This window comes from Drosophila ananassae, chromosome XR (genome assembly GCF_017639315.1).
Source record: "Drosophila ananassae strain 14024-0371.13 chromosome XR, ASM1763931v2, whole genome shotgun sequence".
NCBI lineage: Eukaryota > Metazoa > Arthropoda > Insecta > Diptera > Drosophilidae > Drosophila > Drosophila ananassae.
In genome coordinates, this window is record NC_057932.1 from 6,540,180 (window position 1) to 6,560,729 (window position 20,550).

A 20,550-nucleotide genomic window follows, 5' to 3' on the forward strand; every position below is an offset into this window, starting at 1 on the left:
CACGAGTATCAAGAGGAAATTAAAAATGTTAGAAAAAATCTTGTTGTTAGCCCAAGCCTACAGAAGTTAAGTCCGTTTGTCCATGAAACCTCTCAGGCTGGGCTTACCTTTTCGTTGTTGCGGGTCAGGGGGCGACTAGCTAATACTCCTATTTCGTACGATGCCAAGTGTCCAGTATTGTTGACGAAGCGCTCTCAATTTGTTCAGAGCTACGTCCGATACTTGCACGAGTCGAATTTTCATGTGGGTCCACGAGCACTAGTGAGTTTCTTGCGACAGCGCGTTTGGATAGTAAACGCGCAGGAAGTCTGCAGTCAGATAGTGCGGTCATGCATACGCTGTTTTAAATGCAAGCCTCATCTGATGACTCAAATCATGGGAGATGTACCCTTAGATCGAGTTCGTGCTCTCCGCCCATTTTCCATATGTGGCGTGGATTTCTGTGGCCCTATTGAGACGACATTGAAAATTCGTGGTAGGCCACCATACAAGTCCTACATTGCCCTGTTTGTTTGTTTTGCGTCTAAAGCAGTACATTTAGAAGTAGCTTCCGATTTGTCAACTGATTCCTTTCTATTGGCTTTCCAAAGGTTCGTTGGGCGCCGAGAATGTCCGCAGATCGTGCACTGCGACAACGCGATGAACTTCGTCAGAGCGAGTCGCCACTTCGGGGCACTGCGACACCAAATCGAGAGCGAAGCGGACGAGCTGCGGCAAAACGCATCAAAAAAAGGATGCGTATTTGCGTTCATACCGCCGCGGGCTCCGCACATGGGCGGACTATGGGAGGCAGGTGTGAAGTCTGCAAAGCACCTACTCCTACGAGCGGTGGGCAACGCGAAGTTGATCGCAGAGGAGCTGCAGACCGTCCTCGTTGGAGTCGAGGCCGTCCTGAACTCGAGGCCCCTGGGCGCCCTCAGTCAGGACCCAAGCGACGGCGAGGCGTTGACTCCCGGGCACCTGTTGACAGGCGGGCCGCTCATCGCTCCTCACAGAAGATTTTGTAGAAGTTTGAATTGTATTGATGTCTAGTATAAGTTAGCATAGGGCGGAGCGGGAGCGCCAGAAAATAATAGATGCTCCGCCGCAATAGATAAGCTAGGCTTAAGTTCTTTTTTCTGTATAATTAATTTTTTTCTGTATCAATGTTCAACTTTTAAAAGCCAAAAACGGTTGTCTTGGCCACCAAAACACGTTAAAATTGTTATAGAATCTATACCTATTCTAGAAAACTCTGTCAAAACGTCAAAAAAAGTAATCAAATTGGACCTCATTTCCATAAAATCCGCCTACTCACTTCTTCGTGGAATAAGTTAATATTGAAAGTTTTTGTAGTTTTTTTTTTTTTCATTTTTTAAAAATAATTTTCTTATATTTGCAGCTCTTTGCCACCTTAGATTCACTTACATATGTGAATCATAAGGGCCCAGGACTCACCTCTTGGCGGTGGCTGCAATTCGAGTCCCTCCCGTCCCACACCCAGCCAACCACCCTCTCGTGCGGGACGAGTTTTAGGGTCTTTTTTGCTTTCAAACTTGGGCATAAGTTTTTGATCTTGGAGTCTAACGCGTATGAATCCATCGCGCGCTGTGTTTCCACATTTTTTACTCGAAACCTCTGTTACTTCTTTGACAACCCTCTCTACAGATTGCGTAGGCGATGCAACGATGGCTAATCGGATGTCCGGCATTTGGGCAAGTGAAGCTTCTATGATGCGTTGTAGTTCGATTTCGGTCAAGTTGGTGCTTATCGGTGGTTCGGAAATTTTTTCCTCGGGCCATTTGATCATCTCTGTATAATTATTTGCAGAGAAATTCAGGATCGGTGGGATGAATTTCCGGACGATAGTAGGGTTGCTGCGTTTGCGGGCCTGCAAAATTCGACGAAGTGCTTATTGCCGCACTTCTATCCTCTCGTCGTGTAACATTGCCACCAAAATATTTTCGTGGTGCGCGTGGAAAGCGTTATCTTGGAGAACCTTTTGTGCTACTTCTTTCAACTGCTTGGGGACAGTACGTAAAACAATCGTTGTATGCCAAAAGATTTTAGAAGCGTTTTTTAAAGTGCCCTCACGTTTGATACGGAACCATGAGGGAGCTTACACTGTCACCACGAACATTGTAAGATTTTTCAAATTGGCTAAAGGTTTTGGAGTAGAAACGTATAGTCTAAGTATACGGCTATCTGTGGTAAGCCATCTTGCGTGATGCATCTTCCCAGGTTTTTTGTTAGCAAGCTCATCAGAGACTACACCACATGATACGGCTTTGCACATATCATATAGGTAGAGGTTGGTCAGTGCTGAGCTTATTTTTCTCAACTTCAGGAAGCTTACAGGGTATTGCTTTGAACCTCTTTATGGGCAAACTTTCACAGTTTTTTTCAATAGGGCCCGAGAATCCAGTAGGTCCTGTAGTTGGACCGTCTATTGTCTCAATTACATGACGCACTGGCAATTCGTTAGTGTGCAATTGCACACTATTGAAAAATGTCCCACTGCAGAGGCCGCCCAAGTTCCTTTTCCATACGGCGGATAATGCCGTTGTGTATTCCTGTATTTGTTGGAGCACCGTCACATCCCACGAGTTTTAGCGTCAACAAATCACCATAGGTCTTTTCTAGAAGATAAGTCCAGATAGACTTAAACTCTTCTTCAGCCCCATGAGATTCTGATACAACATGACCAAAATATTCATCACCGGGTTGTTTTACGAGGGATCAATGGTTTTCTTTAACAACTCTTTGGTGTTGCCAGCCATCACTCGTAGTTTCAATCGTAAGAGTATTATCTTTGCGGCCGTCAAAAAATAAAGCTTCAATGGTTTTATCTCGGCATTCTTTCTCTGTGACTTGACGCTGTATTTTCGTCCTTTCACGTCTTACTTTGCTCTTGTCAATAATAAGTGGGCCTTCCGATATAGATGGCATTGTTTTGCCAGAGGAAACCTCTGGCCGTGAAAGATCCTGGAGAAGAGATAATGCAAGAGATGCTGCAGCTCTGTCTCCAATTCCAAATCTGTCACACTTGCTGGCAAAAGAGGTCAATCTAGGCAGTTTCACTCTACATCTATCAGCAGATAAAGCGGGTACACTAAAGTCAGCGTCTTTTATATCACTGTAACTTGTTTCATCGTCACTAGCACACACTGAACCACTGGCTAACACATCTTCAATTGGTCTCTTGTTAACTCTGTTATCCTCGATGGCTTTCCTCTCTTCTCGTTTACGCAGCTTAGCGGTAGTTTTCTTATTTTTATTTATTTATTTTATTGAAGTAACAATTATCTGTTATTTATATATACAATTTTAAAATTAATTAATTATAATAAAGAATTAGGAAAATTATTCTAAAAGAAAAACAAACAATTTAGATTTTATTACATCAAGGGATAATTCAGGGGAAAATAAATTTGACAATAGATTCTAATTTTTACAGATAACACGAAAAGGATCATGGTCCGCAAAATTTGATCTACAAATTGGTAACCAAAGGGGTCGGAAGGACCTATTTGGAACAGAAAATTTTATTTTTTCAAGTAAAAGATTAGAGTCAACTTGACCAAGAATGAGTTTATGAAGGAGCATGGCCCCAGCACAAGTACGACGTACCTGCAATGGTGGCAGGTCTAATAACTTTAGCCGACAACGATATGGTGGAAGAAGACCATCTGAGTCCCAGTTTAAATATTTTAAGGCAAATAAAAGAAACTGCTTTTGCACTGATTCAATACTTCTTTGATGAACCATATACTGCGGGCTCCAAACGCATGAACAGTATTCAAGGATCGGACGAACCAAAGAGATATACAACGTTTTAGTGGTAAAGGGATCGTCAAACTCTTTTGACCAGCGCTTGATAAATGCAAGTACTCCTCTGGCTTTATTAACTGTTAGAGAAATATGTTCATTAAACGACAGCTTGTGATCGAAAAGAACTCCAAGATCATTCATTAAGGAAACACGATCTAAAAAGTGATTCCCAAGTGACTACGAGATGACATGTGGCGAAATACAGTTAAACGTCATAACCTTGCATTTTGAGCAGTTTAGTGAGAGGAGATTATTAGATCACCACAAGAATACTTCGTCAAGGTCAAACTGTAGATGTCTATGATGAAAGTGGTCAGAGTAAGAAAAACAGAGCTTCACATCATCAGCATACATAAGTGTAGTAGCATAGCTCACGACACTAGGCAAGTCGTTAACAAAGAGGATAAACAGAAGAGGTCCTAAGGGACTGCCTTGCGGAACACCAGATGTTACTTTTATAACTTGAGATGTGATGTTCTTAAACAAAACCCGCTGCGTACGATTAGATAGATATGAAGTCATCCACTTTATGATATTAGGAGGGAAACCCATAAGATAAAGCTTCTGGAGAAAGAGACGGTGATTAACAGAATCGAAAGCTTTACTAAAATCGGTGTAAATAACATCGGTTTGCATTCGTTTGAGAAAACCCTTATGGACGATCGAAGTGAATTCTAGCAGATTGGTTGTTGTAGAACGATTTTTGATAAAACCATGCTGGGTGGAGGAAATTATGCTTTTGCAATGATGTTGCAGTTGCAATGTAACCATTTTCTCCAGCAGCTTGGGAATAGCAGAAAGTTTAGCAATACAACGGTAGTTATCAATAAGTATTTTAGAACCTTTCTTATGAAGTGGAATAATAAAAGATTCATTCCATCTCTTGGGAAGGCATGAAAGGTCCAAAGATAAATTGAATAGGGTAGTAAGAGGATAGCATACGACATCGGAGCAGTACCTAAGAATACAGCTCGGGACGTTATCAGGACCAGCAGAAAAAGAGATATCCAAGGTTGGAAGAGCATTAGAAACATCAAAATGATTAAATTTAGACAAGTAGATATTGTTTATATACGGAATATTATAAGGGTATGTAGAATTTAAATTATAAGAATCGGACGAATAAGTTGATTGAAAGAATGATGCAAAGAGATTTGCAATACCATGATCTGAAGAATCAGAAATATTTTTATAAGATAGGGAAGGAGGGAAAAGACTGGATTTACGTTTCATATTGACAAAATGAATAAAAGGAGCTCGGATCATTTCGGAAGTTAGCCTTACAATTTACGATGTAACGCTTATAAAGTTGATTATTAAGAAGAATAAACTGGTTGCGAATGTAAAGAAAGTTTGTCTGATGAAACAAAGATCCAGACTTAAGAAACATTTTGTAAGCTCTAGATTTCCTGTTCTTAAGACGAGAAAGGTGTTTGTTAAACCATGGCGGTTTCGTTGATGAAGACGATTAAAGTACTGGAACAAATTTGTCCAACGCGTTGTGGATTACATCATAAAAAGAATCAGTAGCAGCATCAATAGAGTTAAAAGATGAAAGATATTCCCAGTCAATTCCAGCTAAATGATTGCGAAGAGCGTTGTAATCCGTTTTTCGGAAACATTTAGAACGATACTGAGCCTCATAGTTATGAATATTAGGGACATCAATTAACACCGAAACCAATAGTGTGGGATTGTGTACTTCTTCAGGAAGCGATAGTGGTGAAGACCGATTTACAGTGACAGAGGATATTCTATTACAGAAAATAAGGTCTAGGGACCTGCTAAGTTTGTTACGGATGGGGTTAATTTGGAAAAGAGCAATTTCAATTAATTCATCAATGAAGTCATTATGGCAACTATAATCAAGCAACTAGAATGCAAGAAATTGTCATCTTCACACGGGATCCAAGAGATTTGGGGAAGGTTGAAATCACCCATGGTTAGGACAAAATCAGAGTCATTGACTAATGATAAAACGAACTTGATATCATTAAGGTGATGAAAGTATACCGTATCATCCACCGATGGAGGTATATAAGAACAGGTCATGAAAATATGAGAAGGACCAACAGTTATTTTTACTGCGATAAACTCGATTCCAAACTGATTCGGGAGAGTGATTAGTTCAGCTGAGTATTTTATACTAACAGCAATGAGGACACCACCACCGAAAGATGGCCTATCCAATCGAAACACAGTGTAGTTTGGAACAAAAATTTCATAATCAGAGACAGAGGAATTAAGCCAGGTTTCAGTAAGTGCAATAGCATCAAATTCAAAAGAAGCACTCTTAGTAAAAAATTGGCTCAGTTTACCCAGAATACATGGAACGTTTTGGTAGCAGCAAGAAAAAACATTAATACTCAGTTTTTTGGAGTTGAATCGGCGAAGTTGTGATTCAGAGGGTCTTTAGCTAAAAATTCGTGAATAATACTGTGCTCGGGCCAGACTGACGGATCAAGTGCTTTTTCAAAGTAGGATTCATGAATTACAATTTTGAAAGAGGATATGCTACGCTTATGTTTAAAATTAAACTTAAAGACCGCTTAATCATTAGGAGCTACCTTAAGATGTTTTAAGAGGTGACTCCTGACATCATCCACAGTGGCATCCGGCATGAGGCGGGATACAAATATGGCTTTTCGAGGTGCAACAGCTCTCAGCGAAAGCCCAGAGGATTTTAACTCAGGCACCACACCAGTGAGAGGCCTAGGTGACGGAGCCACAGGAACCTGGAGGTTTTCCAATGATGGAGGATCCAGGACAATAGGTAGAACAAGACTCATTGACGATTCCATTGGCAGACTTGGTGAATGGATCACTTCCACAGGAACAACAGGAGGCGATGAAGTTTTAGGAGTTAAGAATTTATCCGAATGAATCGCATGAGAAGCAGGAGTGCCCAATAGATTGACCGCCATCGGGTTATTGTTCGGAATTTTTCTCCTTGGAGATTCACTTAGTAACTTGAGACCAAGAAATTGGGTCTCAAGTGTAAGGAATTGCTCATTAAGTGCAGAAAACTGCTTACGGTCATCAAGAAAACCGTTTCTCGTCTGCTTCATGAAGGTCCGCATCTCAGACTCAATCTCTCTACAGGCAATACATGACCATGTCAGACCAATATTCTTAGTGATGAGATCGCTTATCCGTCCATTGTGCCCACCACCAGCACATTTAATATGTGAGCAGTTGTTGCAAAGCCAGCAGGACAGATACGAGTCTCCAGTGATGGATCCTCCAAACTAGCATTTCTTAGCAGCGCAAATTAGACTCATTATTGACTGAGATTTGTCCACTGTAGTGAGAGCGAGAAGCGTTCAATGGTAGAGTTCAAAGAGTTCAGTGGTAGAGAGGCACGTTCGGATCAGGCACGTCGAAGAGAATACGTAACAAAAGAGATACGAATGTGACGAATAACCGCTTCAGAGTAACAATGATATAACGGGATTACTCGATCGGAGAATAGACTCAGGAATATATATATATGAATATTCGCAGAGCACGGCAGAAGTAATATTGAAGAATTTTTTAACAGTTGCTTCATTCTTGTAACGCTCACCACAGGAATGGAAGCCGATGACCAGACATCAGTTACGCATTTCAGCACTAAAGAAACTGCTTCTCTAAAAGATGGGTTGCTACCTCCCTTATCTTATTTTAATCCATGCCACACGTAAAAGTAATACTTTAAAGCATCCTCTCGAGTTGGCAGCATGCGCCCATCGAAATCTGTAGGATGCTCTAAAACGTTCAATGTAAGATTTCTTCGACATACACTCATGTCGATGTGGATAAATGCAGATAAACAGCTTTACTACGATTCACTAATGAACTATTTGAGATACACAAACTAAGCAACTGTAAACAACTGTAGAACAATAGGTCTACATACACACTTTTTTACGTTGACACGCAGAAGTTAGTATAGGGCCCTAACGATTCACACAAGTAAAGGTGGCGAAGAGATGCAAATTTCAAATTATAATTTTCGAGAAATAAATTTAAAGAACACGCAATCTTTCGACATTAATTTCAACAAGGTGAAGTGAGTAAACAGCGGATTTCGTGGAAAAACGGTCCGATTCGATTACTTTTTCCGACTTTTTGACAGAGTTCTCTAGAATATAGGTATAGGTATAGATATAGGTATAGGTTCGACAACAATTCATACGTATTTTAGTGTCTGGGAATACCTCTTTTGACTAGTAGGAAATATGAAATATGTAAGTAGAGAAAAAATTGCTAGAATTTGAAATTTTTCGTAAATATACCAACATTTTTTTATTTTTGTCGTCAATGCGCAGACGGAAGACATCGCCGCACAGCAATCGGATTTGCACACGTATTCTTTGATGAGGTTTTGATGAGAGGCTTCCCTTTTTGCGTTGTAGAGGGGGATCATCAGACTGTTCCCATCTTTTTATTAAGGGTTTGCCTCACGGGATGATGTTGGTATCAGGCGTTAGGTATCAAATTTCATAAAAAAATTATGCAAATTGATGACGTTATATTTATCTCGCAAATTATTGAAGTTAAATTTATCTCGTTTTATTCAGAATTAATGAGACAACAGAATTTTTTTACGTTGTACCGAAAAGCTGGCGTCAAAATTCGAAAAACACAAATAAAAGGCGAACATTTCAGTTTCTTGTGTAAAAATGTTGTCCTTTTCGTATAAAAAAAATCGAAGATCTATTTTTTTTTCAAAAGCTACAACCTTAGACTATTGAAAAACACCGGAAATTTTGAAATCAGTTTAAAAAAATGCGTTCAGGAATTTTTAAGCGCAAAAAGTCCCGAAAAACGATTTTTTAACCATAAATCAAGATTTTGAGGGTGTTACAAATATTTAATACACGGTTTTGTGTTATACTCGACCAGATAAAAAATTTCTACTATGTCCCTTAAAAAGTTCATTCACTTTTGTTTTTTTTGTAGCACTGTGTAATTTTTTGAAATATTTTCTTTTGAAAATTTGAGCTGCGCGGCTTAAATAAAAAAATGAAGTATAAAATGAATTAAGTGTGCAGGATGGTTTCCGAGGCTGCCGTTATAATAAAATACTTCTTAAAAATAATTTTAAGAAATAATTATTATTTATCCCGTTAGGGGCAGTCGGCCGGAGTCGCTTCAAAAAATGATTATCTTGCGGTGCGTAAAGTCTGGCCTTACAGTGCGTAGTTTCTTGTGCGGATGAACGAATGCACATTGAAAAATAAGCGATTTTTAATATTTGGGGCGGTTGTAAAGTCGGATGTACCATTTGTACTTAAAAATCAGCCCATTATTGCCCGTAAAAATGATAAAAAAAAAAAATGCGATCGTTTATCCGCAAGTATTTATTGTATTAAAGATGTGTGACAAATTTTATTTAGATCCTAGCATTACTTTTTGAGTTACGTTACGCACCGACTTGAAAAAGTTGTTTTGAGAAAAACACGTCTAAAGTTTTAAAAGCAATTGAAAGTATATGGATAAAAAGTAGATAAAAAATACCGATTTCAGTCCGATCGACATGAAAATTTCACAGCATATTCCTGAGACAATGTTATATTATATAAACTATTCTGCCCCCTTAAAACATATAAAAACATTATTCGGTTAGTGATTTGTTCGCGCAATATTATTATCTATTGACACAACCGCTGTGCTACAATCGCTTATACATAGTGCTACCACCGCCTCGTTATATAGCAGTTGCACAGTGGGTCGTGACTGCCAATAAATAAACGAACTAAACTAAATTTATTTTGCGAAAATGAATCCGTTTTTTGAATTTGCCTCTCCTGAAAGGAATGCATTCTTGAGTCAAAGTGTAGTTACTATTTTTGGGGATCTTTAAGGATTGCTGTCATCCTTGAAAGCAGTAAAGACATTTCTGGAGGCGATGGTAAATGCGATAGTGCGGCTTAGCGAATTGGAAGGCATCGTCACGGATTTCAAGAGCACACAAAAGGAGCTGTCCGAGCTGGATGTTGCAGAACTCAAAAGCGATCTGCGCGTCGACTTCAACGATGTTTGTCGTTATCGTCGATGTTGTCCAGTTTGTTACCGGCGAGTTCGTCACTGATTAATGATATTTCTGCCACCAATTTTGATGCGTCGTTCGGCAGAACTTTCCAGGCTTTGCCGCCACTGCCACTTTCCACTTTTAGTGGAGGTTATGCAGAGTGGCTTGAATTCCGGTCAGTGTTCTCGATACAAACGATACACGATACAAACCCATTCGGGTACACAAACCCCATAAGTCGGGTCGAGAAGCTTCAGCGGTTGCGGTCCTGCCATCGTGAATCTGCCTTGGAAACTGTTCGATCGTTGGAGTTCACGGACAAAAATTATGACGTCGCATTGGTGCTGCTAAACAAAAAGTTTAGTAATCGCAGGCTTATTTTTCCAGCTCATGTTAATGAGATAATGCATCTGATTGCTAGCTGCATCATAATCCAAGTGCTGTTGCTGACTCGGATTCCTTGAATTTGGACTTCCATTCCAACGTGGGAGTCTATCGCCAGCAGAGATACCGGACTTTGGCATAGATTTTCCAACGATATCATATGCACCAAGCCTTGCGGTGTGACGGCGTAGACCCTTTTATCCAGGTAACTCTGCATTTGTGATAACCAGCTCTTCCGCATGCATGATTTGTGGTGGCCATTCTCACATAAAAAACTCCTGCCCAAAGTTTTTAAACTTGTCGCCTGAGGATCGTTTAGGCGAAGTTAGGCGACTGGATTGATGTCGTAAGTGCCTTGGATTTGGGCACCTATCTCGGCATACGCAGGCATCATAGTCTGCCGCATTTTGGTGGCAATTTGTCAGCTCAAGGCCAACACCCCTCTCCCGAGGTTTCCGCATCTAGCGACGCTGTTTTTCGTTCAGCGTCCGCCCCCGTCAATTCTCTCGTCGCCAAGGATCATTTTGTTGATGTGGTGCTGCTAGCCACTGTTAATATTTTGGTCAGGAACCGCTCCAGAGTTATACTGCCTTGCCGAGCGCTGCTCGTCACTTCAAGGCTGGCTAACCAGCTACTGCTGCGGAAGATAAGGTCTCCGGTGTCTGTATCCGCTATAAGTGACGCATGGTTCTCTACAGATGGGTTTTCTGTGTAAGTCAGCTTGTAATCTCAATGTTCGGCGCAATTACCTGCGATCGTAGCCTCGAATTGTCATCACTGATGGTTTAGTGTTGGGTTCTTTAAGTCATCGTTCTTTATTTAGGCTATGACCACTAACCATACAACATATAGACTTCTTATTTCATACAACGAATTCTTACGCTTATTTTTACGCTCATAATCTCATTAATTTTTTTGGTTGTTCAGAATTTTTTTGGTTGTTCAGTCGCAGAGAACCGCATCATCCGCTGTGAAACTAATCCTTATATGTATGTGTGCTCACATATTCACATACACTGTTTCATATGTGTACGTTCAACTTAGTTTTGAAGCCAGCTAAAATTTTTGATTTTTGTTACTTTTCAGGCATGCTACCCTAAGAAAATGGGAGTATTCATTATTATTTAACTGTTAAAAAAATGTATTAAATGTTATATTATATTTTTTAATATTTCAGCATACTTTTTATACACATTTAGGAATACGATTAGGTGGCAGCAGTAAAATGCTTTACATATATTGACGCCGATCTAGATCCCAGGGATTGCCTCTAACACTCTGGACTCGTACTGAGCAACTATATGAGCGTTTTATTCTGTTGAAAATACAAACTTAGATTTAACCTCAACCTATTTTCTTCTACATACCGCAGTATCTTCTCCCTTCTCTTATGGGATCGCCGATCGGAGTAATCGTGGCGCCAAACTTAACTTAACTTCTGACCGTAAACAGTGTGGCCAGTTACAAACATAGTACGAATCACACTTAACGAAAGTGCATCCTAGTGGCGCGTAATTCAAACTATCTGGCAATCGATACTCTATCCGATTAGCTTATCCGTTCCGGGACATCCCCGCCTTCGTGAAGCAGCCGCATCCAGGACAGCTAACTTCGAAGCGGGACGAATCGTCTTGGCTCGATCGTCAGTCCGTACCGCCGCTCGTCTGGGCACTCCATCTACGCCAGTTGACACCTCCTCCACGATGCCTCGTTTCCATTCCCGACGGATCGCAGATGGATATGGCCGGATCGCAGATAAACACTAGGTCTCCTTGGCACAGGGGCTCGACATGCTCGCACCATTTCTCCCTGCGCACAAGGGTAGGCAGATACTCATGCACCCATCGCTTCCAGAAGCGGTCTCTCATCATCCTGGCCAGACGCCACTACTTTTTCGTGGGAAGGGTAGGTCCGGCAGATTGGGTACTCCCTTTAGCAAGTCGTTGGGAGTCAGTGGAGCCTCCTGGTCCACTGTGACTGGAAGATGCGTTAGTGGGCGGGAATTAACTATGTTCTCCGCCTCGATCAACAGGTTCTCCAGAACGGGTTCCATGGGAGCCAGCTCCCTCATCGGATGGGCCAGCACCTTCTTGACGCATTGGACCATCCTTTCATAGGCGCCGCTCTCAGCTGGGTTAGCCGGACAGTTGAAGATCCATTCGATTCCTTTGGACGACAGCTCGCCCTGGATCCTTTGTGGCTCGAAAGCCTCGTTGAATCTTCTGGCTTCTCGATGGGCTCCAACGAAGTTTTTCCCATTGTCGCTTCTCATCTTCACCACCGGTCCTCGCCGGCTCATGAAGTTCCTCATGGCGATGATGCAGGAATCTATAGATAAATCATGGGCCATCTCCAAGTGGATGGCTCTCGTGGTTAAACATGTGAGCTGTGCGACCCACCTTTTCTCGACGCGACGTCTAACTGTTTCGTGCAACGGTTCAAAATAATCCAGACCCGTGTACTTGAATGGCCATCCGTTGGTTTCCAGTCGGTCCTCTGGCGAGGGACCCATTATTGGCTGCATCGGTTGGACCCTCCGCAACTTGCAAATGCGGCAGTCGGTCACCACCTTTCGTAGCAGCCTTCGTAAGCTCGTTATCCAGAACTTCTTCCGTATCTCGCCTATGGTCGCATCCTGGTTCTGATCTACCATCTTCTCATGGTAGTGGTGTACTAACATCACCGCCAGCGTGTGTCGATGGGATAGTATGATAGGGCGCCGGGCGCTATATGGCTCACATGCAGCGGCGTCAATCCTTCCGCTTACACGCATTACTCCGTAGTCGTCGAAATACGGGGAGAGCCCTCGCAGTTTGCTGCCTTCTTTCGGAATCTTTCCTGTCCTGTCCCTCTCCTCTCCAGAGAACGCTTCACTTTGCGCTTGCCGGATCAATATGCGCTCCGCGTTGGCGCATTCGTTATCCGTGAGTCCATACTTCTCGCTGTCGCTACATCGTCGGACGAATCTAAGGACCCAAGCCGTGGTCCTTACCAGCCGGTTGTAGTTCGAGAATCTCTGGAAAGATATATTAGATCCGTTTGCTGTCATTAACGCAAACACGCATGGCATCTCTTCCTCGTGGGTGGCTCTGGTGCAGCCACTACTGCTCGGGGAACTCTTCGGCCAATTCTCTTCCGGTTCCCGTAGGAACGTCGGCCCGCGTAGCCATCGTGACCCTTGACTGAGGTCCACATGGCGTTGCGGCCTGGTTGCGACGTCGGCCACGTTTTCGGCAGTTGGTACCCATCTCCATTGGGATACTTCCGTCGACTCCAGGATTTCTGCTACACGGTTTCCAACAAAATGCTTATACCGTCGGTGAGTGCTGCTTATCCAGTGCAGCACTGTTTTGAAATTTGTCCAAAGAACGTATTTGCTTATTTCCACGCTGTTTTCCCGTTTCACAGCGTTCATCAGTCATGTTCCCAACACGGCCGCCTGTAGGTCCAATCTCGGGACTGACATTGTCCTTTGTCCTTTCCGCCAAATCTCTCGCATAAGTAGCTTGGCGGTTACCATATAACAGCTCAGGAACCCAATCTGATCAAACTTGGACATTACTAAGCTGAGGAACTCCCTCTTGGTAGGGACGCGTTCCCCGGTCATCACGCCGCTGGGGACCCGATGGTACTTGAGTCTGAATCTAAAGTCATCTGTGGCCGGATGCCAATACATGCCCAATACTTTCTGCTCGGATTCGGTCCACTCGACATTCTCGTTGGTGATTTAAGGCTCTGACCAATTTCGCCGAGCTGGAAGAAAACCGACACAGGTCAAAACCGGCACTTGCATGTATCTCTCTTATTCGTTTTGAGACGGTCCTGAGTTTAGAGATACGCCGTTCACTTTGGCTACTGCAGCGAAGACTAGGCGGATCTTCCCAGGTTTGTTTGGGTTCTCGACCCCGAAGTGCGGCAGGTGGCCTCCTGCTGCTCTAGTCGTCGTGCGTATCCCTTCTTGACGTAGTCATCCACAATTCCATTGTAGGAATTGGAGTCGTTATAGTGCCATGTTGTAAGTATCTGGCAGTCTCATCTCGTCAGCAGCCCAGTCTGGTATCGTTGGCCTATCCGTTTAGTCGTCCTCTCCAAGATTCCCAGTGCCCGTTCCTCGTCGCTGGCTGTGACCGGTGGTGCTGGCCTCACTCCAAAGTTCTCTACTTCGAAATATTCGCTGACTATCTTCTCCAGAGCGTCATCCTGAGTAACGGCTAGAAGACACGATCTCTCCATCAGTGGGCTCGCTTGACGCCTCACTGGTCCATATACTACCCATCCTAGTTTGGTAGCTGCTGCGTATGGTCCTCCAGTACCGAAGCTTCTGGTCTGAAGAGGTATTCCTAGGTGCGCGAGTTACAGTGTCGTGTCCGAGGGAGAAAGGGGGGGGGGGGGGGGGGGGGGGGGGAAGTCCGAAGAGAAGGCCGCAGAGGGGGAATGGCCGGATCTGAGCCAGGTGGCCAGGCGACGTGTTGTTGGTGTACGCCACGAACTCCGACGATATTTTAGATTTAACAATTTGTATCAAAAATGGTTAGCTTAATGTTAAACATGTGTGTTGTTTTAAGCTATAACATGATTTGTAAATATGTTCATCTAATTTTAGTGTTACATTTCAGTTAAATGTGTCTATATTGTAGTTTATTCTATTACTATATATTGAAATGAAGAAATGTTATTTCTGTCTTCCCCAAGATCGTCAAAGAGTTTTGTGCATTTTCAAAGAAAAATTTTGTAGATTAATTCCTGATAATGTGGTTTTTTATCTATTTTAGTTTCTACCTGATTGAATTGGAAGGATTCTGTAACTACGGGTTGAAGTACGTTGGGAGTTATGTGTCAGTATTAGTATTTGTTGTTTAAGCTGGTGCTTCGGTGTTTGTAAATTTCCTAACTGTTTTCCTAATTTTTTGTTTATGTAGCTTTTGACCTTTAGTTGTTAGGAAGGTGACGCCTTTGTCTCTACCTACTTTGTGTAGTGAAAATCTCGGAGATATTTTGTTCCTACGGTTTTCTTTTCTAAATACTATATCATTAGGCTCGACTGGTGTCTCTCTGTCCTCGTTTAATTTAGCCAATCTTTTTTCTGTGGTTGAGTATAAATGTTCCTGCACTTTTGGGTATATGTCTTTTCTAAATTCGTTTAATTTCTTTAGATAGTCGTGGTGATTGTCGAATGTTATAGTTTTGTTGAATATGTCAGTTCTTCCGTGAAAGAGCTCGAAAGGGGTATAGGAAGTGCTGGAGTGTATTGCATTGTTATATGTTGCAACAGCTTCCGAAAGTATTTGGTCATGCCCGCATTCTAGGCGTGCTTCCTTTCTTTTGTTCATGATTATTCTGTATAGTTCGGTTAAGGTGGAATGCAGTCTTTCGACCGAAGCGTTTCCCGTTGATTGTTGGAATGAAGTTGTTAGGTATGTTAGTATGAGCTGTTATTTGAAATTGGGTTAGGAGGTCGTTGAATAGATTGCCCGAAAATTCCGCACCCTGGTCGAAAATTATTTTCTTTGGTGCTCCGTAGTGACTTATAAATTGTAATAGAGCATCAGCGACTTTTATTGAATTCCTATTGCTAATGGGGTAGGCTTGCGCTAGCTTGGAAAATTTGTCTATAATGGTGAGGTTACAAACATTGTTAATGAAGTATATGTCTATATGCACGACCGCCAATGGTCCCTCTGGTGCGGTCGGGGTTTGCAGCAGTGGTTTATGAGGATGTCTATCGTACTTGAGGATTAGGCAAGTATCGCAATTTTTTATAATTTTTGTGATAATGTCTTTTAAATGCGGAAAATAAATGTCCCTTTTTAAATGGTTATAAGTTTCGTCTATCCCCCTATGATTGGTGTTAAGGTGATACGCACGAATTTTGTTTTCCTGGTCATGGGGATTAGTGATTTCGGTTAGCCATATTTTGCAGCGGGAAATTTTGTATAAGTCGTTTTCGAAGAAATAATTATAGGATTCTTCTATTATTTTGAAAATATCGTCTGGTGCAAATATTGCGAATGTTTTATTCGGTTTCAGGATCGTTTGAAGGGCGTTTGTAACGGAATCGAAAGTGTGCACGGGTTCTGTGATTAAGTGTCTTATTTTATGGGCAAATGGTGTTTCTATTTGTCTTGCCGTTATTGATCCGGTGCGGAATACTATTTGACTATTGAAGTGATTTAGTGGTTGTGAAGCGATTGGTATGGTTTGTGGGTCTTCATTTATGTTCAAGTTTGGCTCGATTCTGCTGAGTGCGTCAGCGACTACGTTTTGCGACCCTTTTTTGTATACAACTTCGTAGTCGTAAGCGGACAGGATAGTTTTCCATCGAAGTAGTTTTGGATTTTGGCCTTTCAGATTTTCTAACCAGGTTAATGGTTTATGATCCGTGACTATTTTGAATCTACGCCCGAAGAGGTATGGTCTGAAATGACCTACAGACCAAATGATAGCTAGCATTTCTTTCTCTATCGTAGAATAGCGGATTTCCGTATCCGATAGTGTCCTGCTAGCGAAAGATATGGGTCTGTCATTAGTGTCTGGGCCTTGTGACAACACAGAGCCTATCGCATAGTTACTTGCGTCTGTGGTCAACGTAAATGATTTATTAAAATCAGGGTATATGAGTATGGGATCATTACAAAGAAGATCTTTCGACGTTTTGAATGCTTGTTTAAACTCCTCATCTTTTATTATAGATTTCCTTCCTTTTAACTGTCTCGTCATGGGTTTAGTTATTTTTGCGAAGTCCTTAATAAATTTCCTGTAATACCCTAACAGTCCCAAAAATGACTTAATTTCCCTAATTGTCTTTGGGCAGGGGATGTCCTTAATGGTTTGAATCTTAAGTGGATTTGGTTTGACCCCTTCCTGGGTGACGATGTGTCCCAGGAAGTCGATTTCCTTTCTTAAAAAGTGACACTTGCTCGGTTGGATTTTTAGATTTGCGTTTGGTCTGAGTTATTACAGACTTCGAAATAGGCGGATCCCGCGATTGCGGTGTATAAGCCACCTGTTATGACTATTTGATTATCCAAATTCGTGGTTTCATATATAAAGTCTCCCTGCATTAAGTTTACTGGGAGCGGTAGTCGCATTTTGGTATTTTTTGGTAGAGTATGTAATGTATCTACAGGGTTTGCTCTTGTGAGGATTGGGATGGCGGTTTCTGGTGTTTCTAATATGGAGTCGGCAAAGTTTATTTTTGCATTTAGGCCGGATAGAGTGTCCATGCCTAGAAGACCATTGAAGTGGGAATTTGTTTAAACTGTTTGAAATTAATTTTATCTGTATATTCCTGAATTTTGAACGTATTGAGTACAGTGTGGATATTTATATCTGAGGTTAGTTTTTTGATGCGGTCTTTGTTAATAAGTGCTGGGTTTATGAATGAGTAGGTAGATCCTGTGTCTATTAAAAATTTGAGAGGTTTTGACACCATGGAGTTTGGTGATAGGAAAACAAATGGCAATGAAGATCCGTGACTCTTCTTGTTTATGTAACCGACTGGTTTCCCGAGGCTTCTAGTGAAAAATTTGCATCATCGTTGATGTTACATAGGGGAGCGTTTGGATTATGGTTGTTTTTGTCTTGGTGATTTAGGGTCTGATCTGAGTTGTTGTTATTGTGGAAGGGGTTCCTACCCAGAGTTTGTCTATCGTGTCATCCATTACTATTGCTATTGGAATTATATTCACGTGTGAAGCGTCTATTATCATTGTTAAAATTTTGTTGTCGCTGTGTAAAGCGACTATTATTGTCGTTGTTGGTGTTATTATGTCGTGGTACATGGCGGCCGTTGTTGCCATTATTATTGTCCTGATATGTAGCGTCTATTATTGTCATTACTGGTTGGTTGTCCTTTCGCGTATGGGTGATTCCTGTATGTCGAGCTGTCGTGTCGTCGATTTTCTTGGTGTTTATTCAGGTTTCTAGAGAAGTTTAATTCGATCTGTCCGTACTCGTACGCTTTCTCAATTGTCTCTGGTCTTTGGTTCCTAATGGCTGACCTAAGTGGGTCCTTTAATCCAACTAAGAATGTATTTAGGCAGAATCTGTCATACTGGTCACGTTTGGCTGTGAGTGAGTGTCCACTAGGGTCTGCTTCCCTGGCCAGGGACATTAATTCGCTTCTTATTTTAGTGGCTGTGTAATATAGTTTTCCCATACTGAGTCCATCCGGAAGGTTATGTAGCTCTCTAACAAGCATTTCTTCCGTTTTTTTGCTAGAGTATAGTCGCTTGAGGTTTGCTTTGATGTCATCCCAACTGAGGAGTACATCGCAGACACTCAGCGCCTCGTCCGCCCTGCCTTTAATTTTGTCACGGATGATTCCTAGTAAGTATTGTCCGCAAGTTGCTTGGTCCACTGATCTGGCCAACAAAAGTAGTTGTTCTACTCTACTAACAAATCTATCAAGGTTGTCAGGTGGGCCTTCGTAGGTGGGTAATTGATGAACAAGGGCTAGTAGCTGTTGTAGATTCAGGCTTGTGTTTGTGGAAGTCGATAAATTGCTAAGGGTGGGACTTAGTGGCCCTGATGCGTTACCGGAATCCATATCGTTGGTGGGAATATTGTTTTGGAATTGAACTAGGTGGTCTTTCTATTGTTTCTATTGCTTTCTTTATCTCAGATAAACTGACCTCTCTCCTTAGATCTAATTTGCCCCTAACTGTGTTACTAGAGGTGAAAATATAGAATATATATAAAATAGTAATATATATAGAATATATAGAATAGTAATAATATGTAAGTAGTAATTGTAATATGAAGTAGTGATTATATATATATGTATATTAATTATATGTATATGTATTATTATTATTATTTTTTTTTTTTTTTAAATGTATAGGATAAATTTTGTGTGATTGTTTACTACAACACTTCGTTTGTATATTAATGTGGTAATATAGTGTACTATAATATGTGATACCATGTACATATGTATATGTATCTATGTTTGGTTGCAAGAAAATTTTATGTATTTTATGTATAAACGGTTTCTCTTCTTATATATATATATATATATATATATATGTATATATATTATATACAGTCTATTCCGTATGTATATTATAAAGTAAAAGAAAACCTGTAGTACGTATCCGATACGCAGTTTCCTCTTTTCCTTGCTTCCCTGTGTTTAGTGTAAGTTGTATGCCATTCGTATAGTGCTACTGTGTTTGCTTCCACCTTTGTTGTTGTTTTATCGACTTCAACTGTAATGTATGTGATTTAGTAAATATATATTTTTTTTTTAGAGGTTAGTGAACATGTGACAACAATAAAAGTTAAGTAGTTCGTGGAATGTTCTGTTGTTTTTTCTTCTTTTTCTTATTATTATTATTATTTTTTTTTTATATAACAATGTATAACATTTTCCTTTGATTAATTTAATTGATTTTATTTCTCTAATATGGTTCTATTTCGTGGTGCGCAAAAAGAATTCACAGTGTACAAGCCAACGCGGCATCAAGTGTCGCTCCGCCACTCTGGCGCGTCATCAGCTCTTGGCGGCAGTCACTGCACAACGGCGCAACAAGAGTTTCACCAGCGGCGTCACACAAATACATATATACATGTTTGCTTGATTTTTTTGCCAAAGGGAACAGTATGATATTTGTGAATGTTTAATTTGTTCTTCCATTTTTGTGTTTTTTTCTTTTGTTTTTTATAATTTTATATATTTTATACGGTCGTTAATCACACTACTTTCTCAACTTGTAAACTTACACAACTTGTAAGCCACTGTGTGCGGATTATCCCTTTGCGTTGTCGGCGATTTATGTGATATTGGCGAATCGGTGATATTTGAGGGCACGTTGTCTTTTTTTTTTTTTTGTTCTTACGCAGAGAGTTCTGGTCACAACGAAGTCTAATGTTCGACTGATCTATTTCCTTAGTATTCTCATTCTTCAGTTAACCACGCTCGGCCACAGCGACGCCAGGTTGTCGCCGCGACATAACGGTTGTTTTCAGAAATGCAAAACTACAACCAATCGCAATTAAGCTATGGCTGATGAAATATTAGCATAGTGATGAAATAACTTTTCCGATGAAATACCCAAAAAGCATACTCGTACTCTCTCGCACACAAAGTGCTCACCGACACACGCACGATCGCCACACACAGCTCTTGAGATGTCGAATTTTTGATCTATTTATCGTTTTTCATTGTTTTTCATTGTTTTAAGCTGCTGTGTATTGATGATACCGGTGCCTTATCAGCGATTGATGTACACATATATGGTCATCGCACACAGCAGCTTGTTGGTATAATAGTTGTAAATTGTCCCACACAAGCAAACCTGGTGCCTTATCAGCGTTTGATGTACACATATACGGTTGCT

At 41.2% G+C, this 20,550-nt stretch overlaps 1 protein-coding gene across 1 annotated transcript; it reads right to left on the reverse strand.

Moving 5' to 3' along the window:
* Positions 1–11,391: 11,391 nt before the first annotated feature.
* Positions 11,392–13,637, reverse strand: LOC116656446. Its single transcript, XM_032456063.2, has 2 exons — positions 11,578–13,637; positions 11,392–11,525 (listed from the first exon to the last, which is right to left on the reverse strand). Exon 1 carries the CDS (start codon positions 13,623–13,625, stop codon positions 12,078–12,080), a length of 1,548 nt encoding a protein of 515 aa, XP_032311954.1. The 5' UTR covers positions 13,626–13,637; the 3' UTR covers positions 11,392–11,525; positions 11,578–12,077.
* Positions 13,638–20,550: the final 6,913 nt, after the last annotated feature.